Source organism: Prionailurus viverrinus, chromosome D2 (genome assembly GCF_022837055.1).
Source record: "Prionailurus viverrinus isolate Anna chromosome D2, UM_Priviv_1.0, whole genome shotgun sequence".
NCBI classification, from domain to species: Eukaryota; Metazoa; Chordata; class Mammalia; order Carnivora; family Felidae; genus Prionailurus; species Prionailurus viverrinus.
In genome coordinates this window covers 32,893,179-32,917,906 of record NC_062571.1, presented here as the reverse complement: position 1 = coordinate 32,917,906, position 24,728 = coordinate 32,893,179, and the positions used below count along the sequence as shown (strand labels likewise).

General features: G+C 53.9%; 1 protein-coding gene and 1 non-coding gene across 2 annotated transcripts in view; one reads left to right on the top strand and one right to left on the bottom strand.

Annotated features, from left to right (window-relative positions):
- CDH23 (cadherin related 23) overlaps positions 1–24,728 on the bottom strand; it is a 415,376-nt gene that overhangs the window by 225,160 nt on the left and 165,488 nt on the right. Inside the window, exons 7-8 of the mRNA XM_047825054.1 lie at positions 9,265–9,459; positions 5,569–5,697 (exon numbers count right to left, since the gene is read on the bottom strand). Coding sequence (XP_047681010.1) covers positions 5,569–5,697; positions 9,265–9,459 — 324 coding nt within the window. The remainder of the gene's footprint in view (positions 1–5,568; positions 5,698–9,264; positions 9,460–24,728) is intronic.
- On the top strand, positions 11,459–11,642 carry LOC125148471 (U2 spliceosomal RNA). Its single transcript, XR_007145562.1, has one exon. It is a non-coding gene; the product is annotated as a U2 spliceosomal RNA (small nuclear RNA).

Sequence of the window (24,728 nt, the reverse complement as noted above, 5' to 3'; positions counted from 1 at the left end):
CAAAATGCTCTTGCCCTCCAGGCAACACTGCCTGTCTACCAGCTTCTGTGATAATGACGCTGTCATTTATGAAAGTCCCTGTGATGTGGCAGGCACCAATCTAAGCACTTCACAAGCATTAGCTCATGTCACGTTCGGAACCACTTACATATCCCATCCTTCCCTTGAGCTTAGTGTAGTAAAGGCTCCTAGAAGTTAGTAAAGTGATTAAAACAACAACAACAACAACAACAACAACAACAACCCTGTTAGCCTTTGCTCTCTTGGGCTTTCTGGTCTGATGACAGACTCTTCTCCTGTAACATCAGTTAATGGTCCCAAACCCAGGCATCTGTGTGTGTGTGTGTGTGTGTGGGGGGTCATTCAGGAGGCATTCATCAGATTTGCAGCGTCTATGCTAACTGCTCACCCCGGTATCACCCCACACAGGGCACTTTTGGGGTGTTTGCCTTTCTGGGGGCCACTCCTCACATAGGGGGGGCCTGGATTTGTCCCCAGGGGGAGGTCCCAATGGTGTGAGTCTCGGGTGCCAGGATGGGCTTTCTGGACATGGGAACAATCCTCCCTTTTCTAGAGCCCCATGTGGCCTGGGCCCCAAACGTGTTCCAGTATGAGGGTTTCCAGGTCCCAGGCAGCCCCTGGCCTGCTGAGGGCACAGACTAGCCTGCCAGGTTAACTGGGCCCTGAGGCTACCAGAACACCTTTCCAGAAGGTCACTAAACAAGAGACCTCAAGGGGTGACCGCATGTCTCCGGGCATACAATCCGGGAGTGGCTGGGCTGAGCTGGGCCTAGTGAGCCCCCGGAGGACTGAAACGGGGCCGGTGGTGGCCCGTGCAAATAAGGGACCTGGTGGCCAAAGAGCCCTGGGAGCACCTCCCCCACGGGCACCCCCACCCTGGGCTGCCGGTGGGGCTCCGAGGGGCCGGCAGGCAATCCAGGACGAGATGACGAGGAGGCCGGCTCTCCCCAGGAAGAGCCACACCTGAGCTTCTGGGAAGTGAGATCCAACAGGCTCCTGACAAAGTTTGGGGTTTCATCTCTTTTTGGGTAAATAAATCCATTTTTAATAAAACCCTGAGCTTTTAATACAAGTGCAGCCACAAGGACTGGAAATGTTATGAGAAGGAATTAACGGGGAGGAATGGGGGCTCTTGGGATCCCACGGCTCTTGTTTCGGAGTCTCAGTAATTATATTTTCAATATACTGAAACTTATTTCCAAAGACGAGGGGATGGGGAAGCATGGCCCCTGCCCGGCCCAGAGCCAGGCCCCTAACTGGCTGGCCCTCCAGCTAGGGGCGGGGTTGGCTGGGAGAGTAGGTGGGAAGGCCCAGGAGGGTCAGGGAAGGGTCCACCCTGCCACGAGGCTCCTCCTGTCACAGGAACCCATGTTGTAAGCAGGAGGCCTCCTGGGAAAGGAGGCTCCCCTGAGAGGTTAAGGGGGCACAGGCCCCCAGGGTCCCGGCTCCTGGTGGCGGATAGAGCAGTATGGTGACGGGGTTCGGGGTTTGACTGGTGCCAGGCTGTCTGGGCTGCGAACCCTTCGAGTGAGTTACTTGATCTCTCGCTGCCTTGTTTTCCCCATCTATAAAATGGGTATGACATGACAGCCTCCACCCCTGAGCAACTGATACTTCTGAAGCACTTGGAACTGCACCCAGGACGCACAGCAAATGCTATAGACGTGACGGTCAGTGTTCACGGGGACCACCGTGAGCATCTGATGCAAGCTGAGTTGCCTCTCCGTAGGGAGCGCATGCATGTGATGTTCCAAAGGACGTCGGCACGTTCAGACTCCCTAGCACTCCAGAAACATACCACGTGTTCTACGGGTAAGGTGTTTTCTGGGTGTCCTATAGAGAGAGCAGCTAACAGCCCAGGGAGAGCTAGCACTGGTTAAACACCTACTCTGTGCCAAGCACCGCACTGGGCACCCAACACAGGTACTCTCACGTTTTCCTCACAAGCCCCAGTGCGGGGGAATATGTGAGGAAACGGAGGCTCAGAGGGTTCCAGAATTGGTCTCACGTCCCAAAGTGTGGGGAGTGGGTGGGGTGCGGATGACCGGGGAATGGAGGGCTGGGTTGAGGTGGGTCTGGGGGACTCCACGGCTGGCAGAGGTGACAGGCCCGGGGCTCTGTGCCCAGTAGGTGTGCCAAAGCCAGGGGTGGGGGAGGTGTGCGAAACAGCCCCTGCCTCCGAGGTCTGGGTACTGGCGGGGAAGTCGGGGGCGGAGCTGAGAGGAGCTCAGACTTCTCTAGAAGGAACTTGTGTCTCCCTTCTGTGTGGCCAGCCTTTTCCAAAGCAGCCGGCCAGGACAGGAGCTGGAGCGATAACCCATCAGGCTCTGCCGGGCCTCGGGGGTCCCAGCCCACCTCTCTCCCCTGGGACTGCTTTCCCGGTTCCATGACAGGATTAAGGACTTGAAAGGTGGACACAGTTTGCTTCAGGAGGTGGGAGGTGCCCATGGGGGGAGGCGGCCCGTGGGGGCTGCAGGGGACTTCCGACAAGAGCTGCCACAGCAGATTCTGAGGCAGAAAATCCTATTTCTCAGTCCTTAATTCCAGTCAATTCCAGTCAAAGGGCTGATAGGCATCAGCTGGCAGTAATTTGTGCAGTTTATCCGCTCTTTTCACCTTCTATCGGTCCTTCACTGACGGGCAGGTCGACATGCCGCTGCTCGAGTGAGGAAATTAAAATTTGATGCAATAATCCCAAATAAGAAGGATTTTATTAGGTAATATATACACTTTAGATGAGGCATGCTGGCCCGATACACTGATAGAGAGAGGCATACATGCTGGGAGCCGCAGATAAAGAGGAAGAGTGAGGCAGAGTGGGCCGGGGTCCGAATGGAGGCCCCGAGGCCAGCAGAGGCAAGGCTGGGAGTGGGGATGCCTGGGTCCTCGGGTCGAGGAGGCTGGGCCTGCCACAGTGCTCCTTGGCCCCGGCCGGCCTGGGAAGTACTGAGTTAAGTCAGGGTTCCACACTGTAAAGGGACACGCAGGGCCCGGATCAAGGCATGGAAACCGATTAGAAGCCTGGGACAATCACGCTTGGAGTATATGGGAATCGGCCTGCAGCAGAAAAAGCTGTGCTAGGGACACACAAGTGACAGTGCTCCTTTTAAGTGTGGGGACAGGATGGAGAGGCCGAGCTGTGTGCCCACGAGAAGATTCTGTGGGTGCCTGGGAAAGTCCGAAACCTCCCCCTTACTTCCTCGTCTGGCTCCCCTGAGCCCAGTCATGACCTAAGTGGTGGGGCTCACACCTGCTCCCTGGGAGCTCCTGGGGCATTGGCTTTAGTGGCCTCACGGCGCCAAAGGGACAACCGACCCATAACCTCTGTGACCGAATGCCTCGCTGGGTACTCTACACAAGCATGCAACCTCTAATCCTTGAAGCCCTCGGGGGATGGAGGCACTACTGTAGACATTCCCAGTCTGTTTCCCAGCGAGGAAGCCATCCAGAGTGTGTGTGATTTGGCCAAGGTGGGTGCGGTGACCTGCTCCCAGTTTCCCTGGCTGCCTGGTCGCCATCACATCCTCACTTCAACCAACAAGTTGGCTTGGAGCATCTTCTCTGCACTCAGCCCTGGGCACGATGCCCTGGGAGACCCACTGGAAGCCTGAGACCGGGTCCCAGAGACTCAGGTACCTTGACTACCAGGAGCTCCAAAATAACGCACTCACACGTCGGTGAACATTATAGGGACAACTATAATTCAGTGGTAAATTATGCAACACAGGGAGGGCTGAGGGAAAGAAATGGCTGGTTACGTCTACGGGCTGGTGAGGATAAAGCCAGGAAAAAAAAAATCAAAGAAAGGTGGCCAGTGAGCTGGGAACCAACAGATGGGCAGATTTTGTACTGGTGATAGGAGTGGCCATAGGGGTGATGAGGATGGCAGGATGGTGAGAGGGCTGGTCTGACCAGGACATCGTTTGTTCGTTTGTTCGTTCATTCGTTCGTTCATTCATCCATTCATTCACTCCACAAATACATCCTTAGCACCCCTGATGTGCTCTGCCCACAGTAGTCCCAATCCCTGCCCAACTACACTTCCAGTCTAGCAGGGAAGCAGAGGCTGAGCCAGCTGTCCAAGAGCACTGAGTGCTAAGAAGGGGACATCTAGGGGCCAGGGACAGTTGGAAGGGCCTATCTTCTCTGAAAGGCCAGGGAAGGACTCCCTGGGCTGAGAAGATGTGGGGGTAGCAAAGAGACTTTGGAAGGAGATAGTCTTTAGCCTCAAAAGCTAGAGGTCCTGCTGTCCATGGACCACTAAGAAAGAGAAGGTGAGGAGGGGGGCATTGAGATGTCCCCCTCCACCCCAAAAACATCTCCAGATGCCTGCAGCAGAAGACTAAAAAGGATCCTGCCTGTTAGGTCCTCCAGCCCATACCTGGCCCCAAGAAGGACGTGGCTACTACCCCCACAAACCCAGAGACTAAAGCACAGTGCTTCGAGGATGCCATGGTCAGGATGGACCACAGCCTCCAAACTGGAGGTCAGGCTTCCCTGGCCTGTGGTGGCCTTACAGGTACAGTCTTCACCCTGATCAAGGGAAGCCTGCCTTTCACTGATAACCTAATCCTGTGAGCCTATGCAAGTGTGCATGTGGTGCCCTGCTTTGCTCTCCAAGTTGTGTGTCTTTCCTCTAAGCACACCGAGCTCCGTCAAAAGGAAGGGCATGTTTTTCTTTCCACAGGAAAGACTCCCCAAGCTGCATGTCCAGGGTTGCACCTGCCGAGAGGAGCCAGCGTTTCTTAATTTATCAGCCGAGTGTGTGTTTTAGTCGAGTTTGCACAAAACCACGGATGGCGACCAGGCAAGGGATGGGCGAGTGAAGCTGCCCGCTCCCAGCCCCTGCCAAGCAGGCAGTAGCACGTCTGGGTCTCGAAGATTCCCAGTCACAACCAACTGAACCAGAGGCAGACACAGAGCCCAAGGGCAGCCAATCTCCAGGCTGGCTGGAGATCTGTGACTGTGCAACGTGGCACAAAATCACAAGCACGGCCAATCAGGTGCCTCTTTTGAAAACGTGGACTTGAGAAATCCAAAGACACAGCAGTTAGGAGGGGCAGCCAGAGCTGTGTGCTCTCAGAGAAGAGCCAGGCCAGAGAAGGTTGGGGAGAGGGGGGTAAATGGCCGCCATCTTAGACAGCACTGGTTGGCTGGGAGAGGCAGATCGACCCATGAATATGGCTGAGCCCAAATCTGTTTGGGTAAGCCTGGCTGAGTCCAAATGTGCTCTCCAGACCAGGCTGGTTCCACAGGCATCCCTAGTGTCCCACATAAATCTTTCTGAGCTGCTCCTGTTTGTTTATGCTAGTAAACATTTGTGTTTTGCTTCTTGGAACCCTCTGGGGATGAAGTGCGAGGGTGAGGACACGGGGTGCAGTATGAAGAGGGGGTTGGGTTTTCACTGTGCCAAGACACCCATCACTGACATGCACAGGGACTGAAGGGAATAAGAAATGCCAAGGAAGAGTCTGTCCTACCAAACAGGGCCCCCGTCCCCAACGGAAGCTCGGAGGGAAGCCCCACGAGGGCCAGGGAGCATCTTACCGGAGGAGAATGCTCATAGATGTTAGTGCTGTAAGGCAGGTTGATGAAGATAGGGTCCATGTCCTGGACATCTGTGATGATGATGGCCAAGTTGGCCAGGGTGGACAGAGGCCTGGTCTTGTCTTGATCCTTAGAGGACAGAGAATACACAGCCTTAGGTTGTGACATTGTTGACACGCGTACACACACACACACACACACACACACACACACACACCTGCACACATGACACCCATGTGCACAAACCTGTGTGCCTATGTACGCACAGGTTCCCGCACTCCTGCACAAAGATCGTTAGTACACAGAAGTTCAAGAACTCTAAGAACCCACGGTGATCTCTGACCTGTGCAGGAAAATGCAAACAGGGCCCCCAAGGCCCAGCAGAAGGTGGCTTATCCAGTGTCACAGAGGAGGGTTAGGGTAGATCTCCACCCCACCCTCCCCCCGCCCAGCCTAGCCCTGATCATGCTGGACACCTCACGGATGGGATGACTGACTTGGGGTAAAGAGACAGTGCTGTCCTTAGCAACTTCTCTTGACTCAGGCAAAGGCCACTGGTTGCCATCATGCCTACTTCCTGCCCCCTCTCACCCCAGGGCAGCAAGGGAAGGACCAGGATGGGCGTTCCTCAGAAGAAAGGCCCTCTCACAGGACAGGGGGCTAGTCGGAGACCTGTATCCCCGCCCCCTCCCCGTCTGCACCCAGGGTTTAGTGGTCAAGCAACTTTTCTGACAGAACAGCCGGGGGAGCTCCGGGGCATGTGACATTTGGGGGACTCCAGGAAGAAATCCTGAGAGGTCGTGTAGGCCATCCCCCTGCGGCCAGGCAGGCCGTGTTTAAACCCTCCTAGTCAATTGGAAGTTTAGTCTTACGAAAGCTCACCAAGAGAGGAAATCAGAAACACATCTTCTATTACCCCCAAATACACAGCCCCCCATGATAAACATTAAATAGCCCACTGCTATCGAATAACGATAGCCAAGAGGAACAGAAACTACACGCTGAATACACGTTTCAGTACCAGGCACTGTGCTCGCACCTTGTTTGCTTTTGTAGATGCTATGTGCCCATTATTCAGATATGTTCACCGAGACTCACAGAGATTAAGTGACTTGCCCAGAGTCACGCAGATGGTGCATGTGTAGCCCAGACTCAAACTCAGATCCTTTTGCAATACAAACCTGCCCTGTTTTGATCCGGGGCCCTGACGTCATCTCAGCCCCTGACTTGCTGGGTCACTGTGCCTAAGTTCTCTTCCTTCGTGGGGTCTCAATTTCCTTCTCGGGGAGACGAAGGGGCTCCACACAATGACCTCCGTGGACCCTCAGGCCTGTAAATTCTCTGGTCTGGGATTTGAGAGCGACCGTCCTCTGATGGGGTCTCCCTTGGTCTGGGGTGACCTGACTGATGCAAAGCATTCTCCCCATTTCAACAAGCCTAGAACTTGTTCCTGCCCTCCAGGTACACAGGTGCAGCAGTAGAGTCTTTGGCGGGGGAGAGGGCAGGTTGTCCTAAGAGTCCTCAGGGACAGTCACGGAGAGGGTGAGGGACTTTGGGGATGAGGGGTGGGTGCGGTAGGGTGGGGGAGAGTCTGGACACAGGAGGAGCTGGGCAAAGGATCCACCAGGGAGACACCTTCCCAGACTCTAAGACAATGGAACCCACAGCCCAGGCTTGGGGGCTGCCCGTGGTAAGAGCTCTCCGCCAGGGACCTGAACAACCAGGCAGACAGGGCCAGAGTGGGAGGAACAGAAAGCCCCTTGACCTTCGGAGCAGGGGAGGCCAGTGACCCTCATCTGCCGTTAGCAGTCTTCTGTGGGCAGCTGGCTTTGTCCGGCCTGGCACGTGCCCTCCCCTCCGTCCCGCAGTCCTGGGGCCACAGCCTTGCTCCCGCCACAGATGTCCCCACGCAGCCTATCTCGGATTCCACGGCTGGGGAATGGGGATGGCAGAGGGCACCCTGGCAGGGCAGGCGACACGCTGGGCTCCCAGCTGCCACTCTGGGGCCTGCAGCTCTCGGCAGCCGTCTCCGGGGAAGTCCTCACATTTCCCCACCTGGTGCCCACCCCGTGGCGGCTGGGACCCCAGCCTGCTCCCTGTGATGCCACACAGGAGACTCTCCTTGGGGAAATGCCCAGCAGCCAAGGGTACAGCACGGGTCCTAGGGGGGACTATGCAGGTGCAGGAGCCATCAGTATTGAAGGGCTGCTCCCGTTCTATTGCTTCAGGGCCTGAGCGCTGGGAGATTAACAGCAATTTAACTGTATTCACCGTCTCAGCTTGAGCCCAGGCCTCTTGACAGGCCCGGCCACCCAGACCTGAGCCTGTGCCCGGCTCTGGTCTCTCCCCCACCAGCCCAAAGCCATTTTTACGGAAGATGGAAATTACTCCACAGGGACAGGCTCATAGCAAGAAAGAGAGCAAGCGTCTGTGCATTTCTGGGCCCCGGTGTGGGCAAATGGCGGGTGGCGGGAGGGACACCGCAGCTGGGTGCGGGGGCAAGGGAGAGCACAAGGGTGCAGGTGCGTGCAGAAAGCGGACCCTGCTCTCGCAAGCCCCATCGGTCCCAGAAGTCAGGTTTACTAACAGCAGCACACGTGGCCTCCCAGGCGATGAACACGGAACCAGGGGAGAAAGGGAAGAACGTGAATGTCTCCTGCGGTGGCCTCCCCAGAAAAAGAGTGCGTTTCCTCGTTCTTGGGGCCTCTCTCCACCTTGCCCAAGCCTGGGGGAGCCCCGCCTTTCACACTGGACCCTCGACCTAGTCCGTGTGTCTTACCCCAGGATCCGGGCTCTGTGACCTGCCAAGCGGAGCCCCCAGCACCACTGGCAGTCCCCGCTGCAGCGACACGGGGCCAGAGGGCGTGTGTCAGGCGATAAGGGACAAACGGGCACCGGCTCTTGCCCTGCGGCCTGCTGAGGGCTCCGGCTGTGCCTGGAGAAGAGGCAGGAGCAGGCAAGACAGGAAGGCAGGGGTAGGAGCCTGCTTAGGGTGTGGCCTGCCTGTCCCTCAGGTCCTCCCGAACAGCAGGTGACAGAGGCCGAGCCGCTGTGATGTTCTGGAAACTCAGAAACTCCTGGCCGTGGGGGCCTTGGACGGGTGGCTGATAAGCCAGGTTTGAATGCTCGCTCCCTGCTACTCGTCGGCTTGTGAGTCTCAACAGCGTCAGCCATATAACGGGATGATGATTCTCTCTCTCCTCCCTCTCCTCACTAACTGAACCCGAAATTTCCAGGACCCAGCACGGTCCTTGGAGCACATAACGTGCCCTACTCAGGATGCCTGGACCCTCCGGTCCCTGCATGTCGGGTGGTGTCACAACATAGCTGGCTTCCCACCTCGGCCTGACGTTCCAGAGAGCAAGGGGACACCCCACACCACGGATGTCCTGTGGGACTACCAGCGCGGGCACGGGAGTGAAGCTGCTGAGTCACCACCGTCACCCGAATGGCTCCCGTGCCTCAGTTTCTTCGTCTGTAACATGGGTCACTTGGTATTTATTACTTATGAGCTGGGGCTGCCGTGGGGATTCATGGAGACCATCCACCCGAGTGCTCAGCCCAGCCCGGCCCTTGGTCTCCCTGTGACTATCGCCAGCATCACGATGGCTGAGCCTGACCAGCAGGGAAGGACGCCGATGTCCCGTTGCTCTCCCCCGGGGTAGGGGGCGAGGCAGACATCCACGCGGGACTCACCGTGGCGTTGACGGTGAGCTGGTAGGCCTGCGTAGTCTCGTAGTCCAGCTCCCGGATCACCGTGACGATGCCGCGGGCACTGTCGATGGCAAAGAACAGGGAGGGGGGCTGGAAGGAGTAGAGGACACTGCCGCCCGCACCCAGGTCGGGGTCCGTGGCGTTCACAATGAAGATGGGTGTCCCCACCGGTGTGTTCTGGGGGTGAAGCAAAGCAAACAAAAGGGTGAGAAGTGCTCGGAGCAGCTGCCTTCGTCGGTGACTATTCCCCCGAAGCCCATTAACCACGTCCCTCCAGCCAACCGGACCTGCGGCTTTGTCATTTTTATTCTAAGAGGGTTCAGAGGAATTTAAAATGCAGTATCTGGTGGTTTTTTTTTTTTTCCTTTTTTTGATGGCCTCCTGGTGGCCGTAACAGCACCAGTTCTAAAGATGATCTGCTCATCCTGGAGTTCTGGATGAGGGCCTTTTGGTCCCCAAGCCTCCTGTTTCTTGGCGGTGCTGATTCGCTTGATGAGTGCCCCTTTCTGCCCAAGCCTCGGGCTCGGGTGTTCGGTGGGGCACCTGAGAGTCAGTGTGTCAGGAGGTTCAAGGGCAGGGAGCTGACAGGTGTGCACTACAGGCAGGTGGCCGGGGGCCCCGAGGGCTTTGCTGGCAGCATAGAGGTTACTCGGATTGCCCTGGGGTAGGGCATCCACAAGCCATCCCTGGGCCATGGCAGCCTGCCACGAGAGGCCCACAAGACCCACTCCAATATTACTACCTCCTGGGAGCCTGCCATGATTCCCTCTGCTATACACTACGTACGGACCCCTGCCCTTTTCCGACTTGGGGTCTCTGGTGAAATATTGCTTCCTTATGGAACCTTCTAGACCCTTAAGGCAGGTCAGCCCCTCCCCGGCTCCCACCCTCCACCGCTGTTTATATTAAGGTTCCCACCTCACCCTGGATGTTTTCATCGTCCACATATCTTCTATAATTCCTTGGCCCGCACCTGTCTTCCCTCACAGCGCCCGTGCTCCGTGGAAGCCACAGGGCTCCAGCTGCCTTGCCTAGCACAGTGCCTGGCACACGGCAGGTGTTCAGTCAGTGTCCTGTCTCAAGACATGCGCGAGCCGCCCAGAGAGCGCTCAGCACATTCTCGGGATCTGTTTGCATCTCTGCCCGACGGTCAGCTCTCGTCACCGCAGCGCCCGCCACAGGGCCTGGCACGCGAGCCACGCCGGCAAAATGCTGGGCGAAGGAACCGATTCATAATTTAGTGAGCTCTGGGCACATCTGAAGATGGGCAAGCTAATGAGGCTCTTCGTGGAGACGAGAGGGTAAAAACAATCCCCGCTCCCGTCGACTGACTGTTACGTGCCAGGTCCTGTGCTGTGCGCTGCGTCTGTCCACCTCTGTGACAAGTAGCTTTCTAGGTGGCAGCTAGTATCCGGTTTTGGAAAAGGAAGCTAAGGCTCAGAGAGGTGAAGTGCCTTGCCCAAGGCACACAGCTAGGCAATGGGAGAAGGTGGCCTTGAAATCAGGTCCAATTCTAAGCCACCGATCTTAAGCTCTACGCTAAATACTTCTCTAAAACACCCATGGCAGTTCTCCTCCTGACTCTTCTGTGTGAAGGGGTCAGCTGCCAGCCTGAGTGAAGCCTCCTGGCCAGGAGTGTGGGACTAGCCCGTAAGTTCCCTGAGGGCAGAGACAGTATTCCTGGTCCTGCGTTTTTTTCACGCTGGGATAATGACTGGGTCCCTTCTGACACCTGCAGGGTCTCTCTCGAGGAAGGCATCCGCGTTGCTGCCTCCTGTCTGTGCTGCTGGCCATGACGTGGGCCCTGTGTCACCGCTTTGAGCAACTTCTTTCACTGGGGCATGCTGGCAACCCTTCCCCGGGACTATCTCCTTGAGGCAAGAGTGTTCTTTACAAGACCCCTGCTTAGGCTGGAAGGGGCCTCGGGAGAACGATGTGATGCAGTTGCCATTGTTTCTTTCTGAGTGTGCTGATTCTCCCCCATCGCTGAGCATGTGTCAGGCTGAATAAACAGGCTCATAACCTGTCCTTCTCCCACCAGCACTGAGCACAGGAGGCAGATAGGGAGGCCCCTCTCCTCCACACCATCCATGACTCCCCAGTGCCCCTTTGCATAGGACACAGGCCCTCATGGTCTGGCCCCGTCTCCTCCTTCATACTTTATTTCCTGGCAGGTATCCCTTCGTGGCCTTTAGCTAAGATCATGTGTAGCATCTATTCTTATCAGTTTAATATTTCCTGGTAGGTTGAGCTATTTGTACTTTCCAAACCCAGCAGGCTGCCTCGCACCTTGGAGCCTCTGAACCTCCTTTTCCTCTGCTAGGCCTTCCCTCCTCAGCTCAGTGGCTTGGAAAACAGATGCTCTCTTTCCCTCCAGAAGAGCATCAAGTGTGCACGGGGGCAGAGCGGACAAGTGCCAGGATTTCAGGGATCGAGAGGCCTCTGCTGGAGCCCCAGCCTCGCTGTGTGTCTTTGGGTTCCTTAATCTCTCTGATCCTTAATCCCCTCTCTGTCCACCGGAGTCAATAACGTCCCACAGGGTTAGTGTGAAGAGAACGTGAGCTCAGGAGTGCAAATTTCCCAGCATGTAATAAGTGCTTAGAAGTTGGCAGTTGCGATTTTTGTCATCTGGTGCCTTCCAGAAGACTTGTAGACAAGAACGCCTTCGAGGGGAGGGCAGGCAGGTGTCAAGACGCACGATGAATAGTAATAATACCGTGCTGGGCATCCTCTGTCTGCACCCTCCAGATGCACAGAGTAGCCTGCTCTGTCTCCCCACCCCCCCTGCCCCCGGCAAGACCTCAGTGGACAGCATCCATCCCCAGGATCCCTTGCAGACTAGCTTCTGCCAGGGGGAGGTGCTGGTAGGAGCTCAGAGTTTGGGAAAGAGGCCGGAGGAGAAGGAGCCTGGGGGATACTTTTCCACTCCCTCCAGCTCCAGGCCAGCCGCCCCTCCTCCCTGGCTGCAGCCTTCAGTGGGGTCCAGGCAGGCAGCGCTATCCCCTCCCCTTTTCCCTGTAGCCCTAAGGGCTGCTGCTGGTCTCAGGTGCCTCAACAGCCCTTCATGCCCCCTCGCCCTGCCCACCCTCTGTAAGATGTCTCTTCACTGAAATGCCTTTATTGGAACTGAGATGAACTGTTCCCCGGGGACCTGATGGATACAGGCACTCTGCACATACATACCCGGGGCCACCGCACGCAGGGGCCCGAAGTCTGAGGCCCTCTGGCACTGGGCTCGGTGGAGCCGGTCCCCGCCCTCACATGCCACCATGACGGCACGGGGCTCGAGGAGATCTTTACAAGCCTCTCAGCCAAACTACGGTTCTCCCTCTAGATCCAACACGCACAGCACACGTGAGCACCGGAGCCAGCCTAACCCTCCAAGCCATTCCATCAGGGCCTGGGTTCTGCCACCGGAGGGAGGGACATGTTCCCATTTCAGAGCAGCCAGCCCCCTGTGAGGCCGCTAGACAGCACTTCAGAGCACACCCCACACGAAGCCAGCGCCCAGAGGGGAGGGATGGCTCCCTCGAGAATGTCAGCTCTGCAGCCCCCTGCCTCGGGGAGCAGGGGACATTTCACCCGTGCATACCTCACGGTCCGGGGCAAAGGCTCTCTGGGCAACTGATTAGAGGATTTAAAAGCGAGATCCAAGAAGACAGGGGAAAGGGGGAAAAAGAGGGAATGGCCCTGTGTCTGACCTTCTTAGATTATGTTTCATGCCCGGCAGTGAAAACCCATTTAATTTGTGCGTAACTTAGGAAAGGTTTTAAACGGGCCTGGCAAAGAGCCATTCATATACTTAGAAGGGACAAGCCATTGGAGGGAAAAGAATGCTGACTTCCTGCTTTTCAGGTCCCGGGTGCCATGCTCTATCAGGGGAATGGGGCGGGGGGTGGTGCTCATCAGCACCGACAATGGGGGCTTTTCCAAGTACGAAGCTATTTCATGCAAATGTGCAGATGTACCCCCTTTAAAGATCTGCCCCTTCAATGCAAGCAGATTTCTTCTGTGAAGCCAGGTACACCTGGGCTTCCAAGCAGACAGTAGAACTTGGTGACTCAGAGCAGAGATGCTGAGTCAGACCCCCCCCCCCCCCGGCACCCCCCCTCCCCCCGCAAGTTTGAGTCCCAGCCTCTCTCTCCACTTATTGGCTGGAGACCTCAAACTTCTGCTGTTGAACTTACTCTTTTGGCTCAGTTTCCCTGTACCGGGGAAAATGTAAAAATGGAGTTGTTAACAGTACCTACCTCCAGGGTTGTAAGAAAGAATTAAGTGAGACAAGGTACGAAAAAAAAAAAAAAACCCAAAAAACTTCTTGCTGAGCCAGGCACACGGCAATATTGAACCATACTCAATAAATGGTCGTTGCAATTATTATTATGGTAATAAAATACCATCACAAGCAGGGTGAGATGAGCTCTATTTAAAGGGAGATATTAAAAACAGCCAATCAATCTCTTCATCATCAACCTAGACAAACGGGCATTTAAAAATTCAGAAAGAGAACATCTTTGTTGATTGGTTCATGGCTGCTGCGGACAGATTCAGGGTAGGAGAACATCTGGAGACCCTCCCCAGCCGGTTTGGAGGGCCTGGGAGAGGAGGGCTGGGGTCTGGGGAAGGGGTCGGAGGGGGGCCGAGGCCAGGCCTGACCATGCACCACTCGGGGATGGCTTGCATGTAGGAGCAGGAAGGAGCCTTGGGGATTATCCAGTCCAGCCACGATTGGAAATATGATGCCTCGCCTTACATATAGTGCTTTATTTGCCCCACCCAGAGACTGCCAACCCCTGCCTCCCCACCCACACTTTTTCCAAGTAAAGATGCTCTTTGTACTCACAGTTCTGCTCAAGGGGATGGATGTAGGCAGCCAAGTTTGTACCAAGCGCCTTCAGACCTAGGCCACATCTGATTGGTCCAGGGATAATCACCTGACTCAAACAGGCCAATCAAATGGGGCCTTGCAAGTTAAACCAATTTTCTGCACAAACCTGACAAAGGTTCTTGCTATCTGTTCGGGCTGGGGTGGGCACCATGGCAAGCAGAAAGCCACAGTTACCAGGCAGCAGAGAAGCCACGGGCAGGCCAAGGAAGCCCATGTGCAGGGATGACAATGAGCACAGTGAGACAGAAAAGCAGAGACAAGGGCCTCTGAGAGCCTCCCCTACCCTGGTCGTCACAGGCCCTGCCTGGACTTCATTTTCTATCCCTGGCTGTGGCGTACAGACTCAATCTGGACTGTCCTTCCCATGGCTACCCCCTTGGCTTACACTGTCCTCCATGGGTCTCAGCTCCTGCCTGCCCCGTGGCACCCCCAGAATGTATCCAGCCACAGGCAAGGCCTCCTCATTCCTGCAGCTCTGCCCCAGGCTCAGCCTGACTCTTGCCGGCAGGGATTCCGTCCTTTTAATGCCCAGGCTGGGCCACAGAAAGCAAAGCTCCCTACCACTGCTCCTAGACTGCTGGGGGCAAGAGAGGTAATAATGGGGAGAAGAATAAAACAGCCTAGATGAATGAATGCGGGCTCCCTCTCCTTTTTAAGCGTCCCCAGACACTCCATTTAACATGCAAATCCATTCAGGTCATTGCAATGTTCAGCATGAATGTGGAGGTGGCAGGGGCAGGCAGGGGACAGCTTGATCATGGGCTTGACACACTCAGCCAAGACAGGCCTGGATGAGCAATGCTCTGCAAGGCCAGGCTCTGCCCACCTGGAGGCAAGGAAACCAGGGGCAGGTACCCCTACGGAGTCTAGGCTTGGGGTTCAGGGGTCTACAGAAGCATTGCCAGGGTGGTCCTGAGCTGTAGAGGCAGGGCCAAAAGGCCCATTCCAGTCGACGTGGGCCGCCCCGTTCTAGGGCAACTTCTCCCCACATGTTCATTGTAGACTTGGCCCTGAGTCCACTTTCTTGTTGGAAAGGGGCGGCTGGTCTTTGGAGGAAAGGTTCCACGGGGCGTGATTACTCCTGCCTCTGAGATAGGCCTCTTGGTTTGCTTCTCTGCCCCAGTTCTGCTCCTAGCACCCCTTCCTCTATGACCATTCCTTCTCCCGCCCAGGCCTGCCCACTCCCTCATAGGTTCTGGGCCATTTCAAGGGAAATCTCCCCAGATGCACCGCCCATGCCTCCTGGGAGGCAGGGACCAGTGTTTAGGCACCCCCCCCCCCCCCCCCCCCCCCGCAAAACACTTGCACTGCCAGCTGGGTCCCTCTCAGCAGGGGCCCACTCCACGAAGGTCGCAGACAGGGCAGGCCCCCGCCTCTTCCAGTTCCCGGTTAAGCTCCACGCCACTTCTGATGGACCCGCTGCAAATGGGCCACCCTGTGCAATTCAGAGACAAATAAATCTTTTTGCTACTCCTGGGGTGACAAGGGAATAGACTCTGGGAATGTTCTGCTGTGCAAGGGATCTTGTTCGTTAATAATAATGATAAATAGCTCACTTCTCACATGCAGTGTGAGTTACATTACACTCCAGGCTTCTACAGAGGTGGCTCGGGGTGCTCACTGGAACAGTGGGGTGGGGGGGGGTGCGTGCAGAAGGGAGGAAGGGGCCGGGCAGGTGGAGCGGCAGAGAGGGAGGGCGCAGGAAACAGAGAAGGAGAGACGGTACGGAAGGGGGCAGGGGAGGGAGAAGAAGGTGACAGGGGACAAAGGAAACTAGGAGGGGACAGTGAAAGAGCACAACAGGCGAGCAAAGGGCGATGGGGGTGAGGTGGGAGAGCACGCCTAAGAAGAGAAAGGGAAGGAAAGAGGAAGAAACTGAAAGGGAGAAAAAGAGACAGTGCAGAGGGAAAGTTGTGAACAAAGGAAAAGAAGTACGAAAGTTCGAGGCGCCAAGAGAAAGGAAGTAGAGCACACCGTACCCTCTCATCTTCGCGGTGTACCCTCCTCAATTCGATTTATTCTGTACCTTCGACCCCACCTCCGCAAGAAGCCCTACCATTTCCACTGTAGGTGTCGTCTCTAAAGGCGTTATTAATATTTATGGAATGCTTGCTGGATGCCGCCACAGTCTTTAATATCTTATTATAAAGCCTGTTATAAAATGCATTAGTAATAAATTCCTGACAGATGGAGTTCTGACAAGGTGCGGGCGCCTTGGTGAATCGGAGCTGGGAACAGACGCTCCTGGAACGTGCGCATGCTGCTCAGAGGCTGGGCTGCTGCCCGCCCCCTTCCCCCCCCCCAAGCCCCCCCACCCAAGGTGGGGTGGGGGCGGGGAGGGAGCTCACTCCTCCATCCTCAGGCCCGGGAGCCATCAAATATTATCTCATCACCTCCTTTTCCTCCAGAGCGGAAGAATGAAAGCTCAGAGAAATGAAGCAATCTGTCTCAAGTCACACAGCTTGTAAGTGAGTGATGGAATTTTAGGATTCAAGTTCAGGTCACCTCTGTGTCCCCAGACCTCAGGGACCCTGCAGATGAGGGTGGAGAGTGGGCTCAGGGCACCTGCTCAAGTAGGGCTGATTCACTCACTTCCCTCCTTGGAAGGGCTGGGAATGACATGGGAGCCGAAGACAGCGGTGGGGGGGGGGGGGGCTCTGGGTTGTTTGCACTGGAGAAAGGAAGGCTGATGGGGAGCTTTAGCCCCCCAAAAACTCAGAAGGAAGAGAGTGTCCCAAAATTTGCACACTTCTACTGGGAATCAGGAAATGAGCTCCCACTGGGCCAAGAAGAAGTCAAATCAGAAGTAGAGGCCTTTCTGACAAGGGGGCTCCTGGGGCAAAGGGGAGGTGCTGGTGTTTTAGTTTCCATCGAATGCCACAGCAGGTGCCACTTCACTGATGACTCTGGAGGCAGGGGCCCACTGGGGTCTTGGGGAGGGTGTCATTCCAAATGTGAAGCTATAGAGGCTTCGTGGCATTCCAGCTTAGGGAAGGGGAGAAACGGCGTCTGTGGGAGATGGACCATATTTCTTTGAGAAAGAAAGAGTGTGGAGCTCGCACACTCTTTCTTGTGCAAGCTCCAGCTGAAAGCAGGTCCAAGGGGAGAAACAGTGCTTCGAGGGGGACCTGGAGAGGCAAGTGCCCACAGGGCCCCGATGGATGTCTCAGGTGGTCCCCTCCTGGTCAGGGAGAGGGCACACTGGCTTGTGCACAAGCCCGCATGTGTATAATGGGCACTCCAGCACGTCTCTCTGCAGAAGAGTCCAGAAGAGATCAATTCACAACGTCTCTTTTCTCTATCAGTGTCTGCTGTCTCTCACATGATGTGCACTGGACCCCAAAAGGTGCTGGGTCTTCCCTGAGAGCTGGGCAGACTGCTGGGTGGAGGAACAAGCCCTGTGGGCACAAGGAGCCCCAAAGGGCTGAGCTCTGAGTGCCACACACCCTGGCATGATTAAAGCACTTTCCTAGCTATTCCACATCTCCTTGGGGCCAGCTCTGGCCTGTCCATCTGAGTCCCTCCCTCCTTCTTGGCCTCCAGCTGTGCACTGCCCATTCTGAATCCCAGGAAGACACCCATCAAAGTGCAGACCTGACTTCACCACACCTGTGAGGGTCTTTGCCTGCCAGCGTGATCTTGGACTTGCCCCCCATTCTTCATCAGGCACCAGCACCTGACAATTCTTGCTTCAACATTCCTCACATCCTTCCTTTTCTCTTTGTTATTTACCTTGGCCACCTCTGCAGTGACACCTAGCATCGTCACTTACAAATCTATAGAAGGCATTCAATAAATGTTTTAACAGAATCGGGACTTCCTATTCAACAGGGCAGGTTGAACACGTCCATTTATTTCTGTTTTTGTCCCAACCCCTCACCAAAATGACAATATGATAATTAAAAATGCATAGGTCCACAAGGACAAAAAGAACAGGAGAGGAGGCAAAAGCAGACGAGAGACGTTGACAAAATCCTGGAAACTAGGAATTGATGGGACAGGAGCCTGCCTTAGGAAAGAGGGGCAAGCCAAAGCTCAGGCTGGCAACTCAGAACCCTGGAAAATCAGAAGCTGGAGATACCAGGTGATGCCCAAACCAGGGAGACCAACCGCAAATCTTTAAAGAGTAGTCAGACTCCCAAATGCCTTCTTTGGCTTGTGCAGAAGACAGGAGGTCTACTTTCTCAAGGGGCCAAGTTAGTCAGGCTCTGGACCCAGGCTGGGAGCTGGATAAGGCACTGAGAACAAGGAGGTCCAATGAAAATCTGCATCTCTCCTCTGCTCCCATCCCCAATCAGGCCTCTTTAGCCAGTCGGCCTCTTGAAGACTGACAGCCTGGCAGGAGATAGGAAAACTGGCCCAAGAGAAAACACTAATATTAACATGGTAGAGTTCTCGCAAGGAAACAGCTAGGTCCTCACCAAATCACCCCATAGTGAAGTCTGCTGGTTGACAAGAGCACTCCACCCTACCCTGCCCTAACACACACAGATTTCCATGTGCCTAAATGTGAACACACTCTTAAATATAAACATACAACTGAGGGTCATGAAACATTTGAGAAGAGCCTCTACTATGAAAGACAGACAGGGGTGGGTAGGGGGACAGTGGGAAGGAATAACAAAAGTAACTTTTTTCAAATGTTTAATTAATTATTTTGAGAGACAGCAAGAGAGTGCATGTGTATGTGAGTGCATATGCACGAGTAGGGGAGGGACAGAGAGAGGGGGAGAGAGAGAGAATCCCAAGCAGGCTCCATGCTTAGCACGGAGCCCAACACAGGGCTTGATCTCATGACCATGAGATCATGAGCTGAGCTGAAATCAAGTTGGATCCTTAACTGACTGAGTCACTCAGGTACCCCAAAAGTGAATGCCTTTAACATCCAGAGAGACAAGACATAGCATCTTTGAAATCAGAACATTCCAAGAGGAAGAGATAATAGAAATGAAAACTGAATGGAAGAGTTGGAAGATAAAGAAATTTCCCCCAAAGTAGGACAAAACTCGAAGAGATGGAGACTGGGGGAGAAAATAAGAAAATTAGAGAAGTAGTTCAGAAGATCCAACACCCAACTAATAGGAGTTCCAGAGACAGAGGAAACAGGGCAAGTGAAGGGAAGGAAATTATCTGAAAAGAGAGGTAAAAAAACCTCCCAGATCTGAATGACATGTTTCCAGATGGAAAGAGGCCACTGTGTTTTGAAGACAGACCCACACTGAAGCATAAAACTATGAAGTTTCCAAACACTCAGATTAAAAAAAAAAATCTGAGACACATTCAGAGAGAAAACAAACGTCTCCAGTCAAAGGATCAGGAACCAAAATGGCACTGAAGTTCTTAACAGCAACATTATAGGCAAAGGAGAAATGACTTTACATTATGAGGAAAACGATTTCATTCTAGAATTCTATACCCAGCTAAACTATCAACAAATATGTGTTTAGAATAAACACATTTTTCAAACACAGTAAAAAAAAATCCCATGAATCCCTTTTCAGAGGGTGTGAACCAAGAAAGAGGAAGCTATGGGACCCACGTAGAAAGAGACAAAGAAATTCTCTGGGTGATTCCCCTCTCATCCCCCATGCCCCACACAGGTGTCTTCAGCCACTTAGCCTCCAGAAGAGCAAAGTGAACCAGAGCACAGCCCGTCTGGAGTGGAGCTGGAGGATGGATGCTCCAAGGGGAATGCTGCCAAGAGAAATACAAACTGATAAAAAAATCAATATACTTTTAATATACTGAGAGGAGGTACTTAATTATGTCAGAATATTTAGAATAAGTGATAGGTTCACAGAACCCTAAGCAAACAAATAAGAAAGAGAGGTAATCATTAACTCTAGAGAAAACAAAAAAGTATTTTTTTTTTTTAAATTTCAGTACGCTATGTGGCACAGCTTGAATAATATGTACACAGTCACAATGCCTTAGACACTGAATGTCGTGTGGGCTCTGGTTAAGACGGGCAGATGGGTAGAGCATGTTAGGAGTGGGGTGTGTGTGTGCGTGCGCTGCAGAGATGAGGTAGAGGGTGGGGCAAAAGTGCCATTCTCATCCTTCAGAGCTGGAAGTCAATATCTAAAACTGAAAAATGTACACGCATGCAATTTGGAAATAAGAAGGTAACGATCAGAAATTGAAAGAGATTGTCTCAGGGTGGGAATCAGGAATGAGAAAGGGCGAGACGGGGCATTGATGTTTTTATTATAAACCTGGCTTTACTACCTGACTTTTAAACTCATGCAAATATGACTCTGATAAAAATTAATATAAAAGTGGAAAAAATTGTATCTCCCTACAGGCTGGTCTACTGCAACCCTTCCTCTTTTTTTTTGGCCTTGACCCTGTAATTGATCCCAGAAAGTCACTGCCCTAAAGCACTGATCTCCCAGCTTGTTCTCCTCCTCAGACACTATCACTGCCTCCAAGGCAAGGTCTCCTGGGCCTTGAATGTCACCACAGTCTGACCAAAGCTTCCCTCTCTAAACTCAGCTTTCATTTTTGCCCCACTGAGACACTCTGCTTCGGCCAGACTGTTCTACATGGCAGCCCCCAGGGTGCCGACCTCTAGCCTTTGCTTATGGTGCTCTGTGTCCTCCATCCAAATTCCTTCTGGTATTTTCCCTGGAGAGTAGGCATCACCATCCAGCATATAGAGACGACACTCCCTTCCTGGAAAAGGCTGTTGGCTCCCCAGGTTTCTAGGCATATGTGCCCAGGCTGAGGTTGAGATGCTCTCTCTCCACCCCACACACATGGACCCTGGCCTTTACACATGTGCTGGGTGTGCAGGGCTGGGAGAAGCCTCATCCAACAGACATCTGGGCCCTCCTTCCCTTCTCAGAAGCTTGATTTTCAGAGCGAGGTATGATCCTTAAGTGTGCAAAGGCCCCCGCTCCTCCTCATTCAGAGGTTAAGGAAACCCCAGGCCATTTTTCTCACCCCTCACTGCAGCAACCCCACCCCAGCTCCAGCCCAGTGTCCTTCCTATATAAGGAGCGGCAGTAGAGTTCCAAGGCACCTCTTCCACCAAGTGCCACCTCCCATTAGCACCACATTCCAGGGCTGTCCACGCACCTGTCCTCCCCCAGACGCCTTCTATACTTTCTCACTTGCTGACCTGCGGGAGCACAGGGCACCATGGACAGGCCAGCAGCTGGCTGAAGGCCATGTGAAGAGAGCACAGGACAGGAGCGCCATGATGGTGGGGTGGCCCCTGTGCCCACACCGGCCCCAGTCCCCACAGCATGCTGCTTTCAACACCAGGCAGGGCCGCACCCTCCCCCAGGGAACCGGTTTCAGCTTCTCTCTGTGTGTTATGGGAGGAGTGACAGAGAGGGGAGGAGTGGATCCAGATGACCTGGGCTGTTTAGCTTTACTCTCACACCCCTCCCCGACTTGAAAGTTAAGCTGATTGGCTCCTGGAAGCCAGCCCGCCTCCCTCCCCTGGCAGGGACTTAGAAACCAGCTTCTGGAGACCTGGGAGCATTCATTAGGTGATGATTACTCCCCATGCATGTTGGCCCGACTGGAAAAAAATCCAGAAACAACAGTTCTGAAATGTTGGGTCGCATTCTGGCTTTCCAATAACCATCTGCAGGACTTCCTTCTCTGTTGTCACAGAGCATTAATGCAAACATTGATGCCTCGGTTTTTCCACCCAGGAAATGGGTATAACAATTCCTGTACTGCCTTCCACATAGCGCTGCAGGGGAGACAAAATGAGTTAACAGTGGAGGAAGTGCTTTGAAAACTCAAAGGTCAAAATAAAAATCACCACCTTTTGCAGAAGTAGATAATTTGAAGAGAAAAAAAAAAACTAGGGAAAGGTCGGATTTGATCTACAGAAGAATTCTAAAAAGCTACCCTGGAGGGACAGAACCTGGGTTGTCTAGGTTCCAGGACACCGTCCCTGAGCCCAGGACTGTAGGGTGCTGAGTTCTGAATGGAAACAGGGATCAGCTGAGGCATGAGGTCGTCTTGAGATTTGCTAGATTACGGAAAATGACAATGAATAGAGGCATGGAGTCTCCTGGGATTTTTTTTAAGTAAGAAAAAGACTTCTGTGGATCTCAGGTAATAACTCACATCTATTGAAGACATCGTATATGTCAGGCCCTGTTTTAAGCACTTTCCATGCACTATCTCGTACAGTCCTTATGGAAGCCTTGGAGCAGACACTATTACCATTCCCATTATCCAGATGTCCAAGGCCATGTGGTAGTAAGCAGGAATCCTGGGATTTGTACCCAGGCAGGCTGCTCGAGGGCCCAAGCTCTTAACCACCATGCTATATTATTCTCAGTGATGAGTGAGCCAAGTGTACGAGGTCTAGGAGGCAGGGGGATGGCCAAGATGACCTTGAGAAACTGGGAATCCTGTCACGCCGGCTAAGTGCCAGGGTCTACTAGTGACATTTAAGGGGCTTGCCACAGGACAACTCAGGCCACCCAGAGGCTCCAGGTTCAGAAAGCGACAAGTGTCAGACGTCACCAGGAAGGTGCTGGAAGTGTAAGAATTAGTCATCTATCAGGAGCTGTCCGGTTCTTTCATCCAGCGATCCCAAACATATTTATCGAATAACACAGTTCAAGACTATGTTGGCCACACTCACACTCTTCACCCCTCCGAAAGAGAAATGGTTATGAGCAATTCCAGGTGGTTATTTATGGGGAGGAAGACAGACACGACAAAGGGAGGCTTTGAAAGAGCAAATACATCAGGGAAACTATAGTGTGAGTCCTAGCTCCAGCCCTTATTTGCTGTGTGACTTTAGGGAAGCTAGGCAACCTCTCTGAAGCTCAGTTTCCTTACAGTGAGATGGGAATAAGAAGATCTATCTCACAGGATTATCATGAGGCTTACAGGAGATAACACACGATGAGTGCTTTGTGCAAAATCGCTGCTCAATACACCTTAGGCTCTATCATAATGTTATTCCTTCTCGGGGTGCGTGTAAGGGTCTATAAACTGTAAAGTGCTTTGCAAATGTTACTTCTGGTGGGGAGGTCTGGAAGGGGAGGGGATGCTTCTGAAGGGTGAGGTCCTTGCTCTGCTCTCAGCAGAGACAAAAGGCCTGGATAAAAGGCTGAGGGAAAGCCTCCTTGTGGCCTTCACCCCATCTCTGTCCCAGGGGAGCCCGCTGGCCGTGTGGTGCCTCCAATGCTGCCCTGAGCTTTCGGTGCACGGCTCCGTGGCTCACAAACGGGGCTCCATCTCCCCGCCCCCAAATTCATTCCCCTGCATAATGATGAATCATGTTAAACAAAATGAATATGCAAATCTCCTTAGGGCAGGCCTTACATCTATGGGAAGCTGAGGCTAATAAGTGGATTCTGAAAAAGGAGACAGCTCAAGTAATACAACTTCTGCTCATCTCTCCTCCCCATGCCCCTCAGGCTCCGCCCACCAGTGTGCCCCTTTATCCCCAGCTGGGGTGTGCGTTTTGAAGGGGTGGGTAAAGGAGGCAGCACAGGCCTGGTGCGTTTTCCCCTGTTAGATCCCCAATCCCGGTGGCTAATGCTGCCAGCCCTTTAGGCAGTGTGATGTGATAAGTAGAACCTGTCACTTGGAGCCCAGGGGCTTAAGGGCCGACAGTCTGGGGGAGACCACACATAGGCTGCAGGGGAGCTGAGGGCTGGAGAGAGGGGGGTTGGTGGGCCCAGGACCCAGGCAGAGAGAGGGCAGCTGAAGGAACTCACTGGCCTTGGTGGGGGTGGGGGAGCTGGGAAATGGCTTAAGAGTCAAGAGGCAGAGACTGGAATTATCCTGGCTACAAAGGACTTGAAGAATCACCTAGGCCAGGGCTTGGAATCCTGGAGAGCTTGGAAACAATATCAGTGCCAGGGCCCTCTCCAGCCTCTGTGCTTCGAAATTCCCCGAGGAATTCTCATGCACGGCCAGGGTGGAGCGCTGCCCTTCCCAGTCACTACTCTACAGATGAGAACGCTGAGACCCAGAGAGCAGAGGGGACGTGATGGAGGTCACATGGATGACACTCTCCTGCTTGGGTAAGGATGGCCCAGGGAGGTCCAGACACCCAAGGAACATACCCGAGGAGGGAGGATACCCCTCTCTATTGTCCTTGGGAACGTTCCCATAGTAGGGGACCGTGAGGGCTCTAAAGGCTGGGGTGGCATGGAGCATCTGTTCCCACAGATCTGGGGAGGTGGGCACCCTTTGAGGGAGGTGTGGGAGGCACACGGCAGGGGTTCCAATTCCTTGGTCTACTGTGGCTGGTACATCAAGGCACATGGGCTCCGTCACTGGTTTTAGGGACAGCCAGAAGCCTGGCACACAAAACCATGAGAAGACCACTAGACCGACCCCGAGAAAAGACGGAGACCCAGAATCCCAGAAGCACTCTGCTCTGCCCAGAGTAAGGCAGTCCTATGGTAGCCATGGCTGCCTCCGTTAAGACCAGACTTGACCAAGAAACAAACCAGCCAAGGGGCACCTGGGTGGCTCAGTCAGTTAAGCACCAGGTTCAGCTCAGGTCATGGTCTGTCGAGCCCCGCATTGGGCTCTATGCTATCAGCACAGAGCACACTTTGGA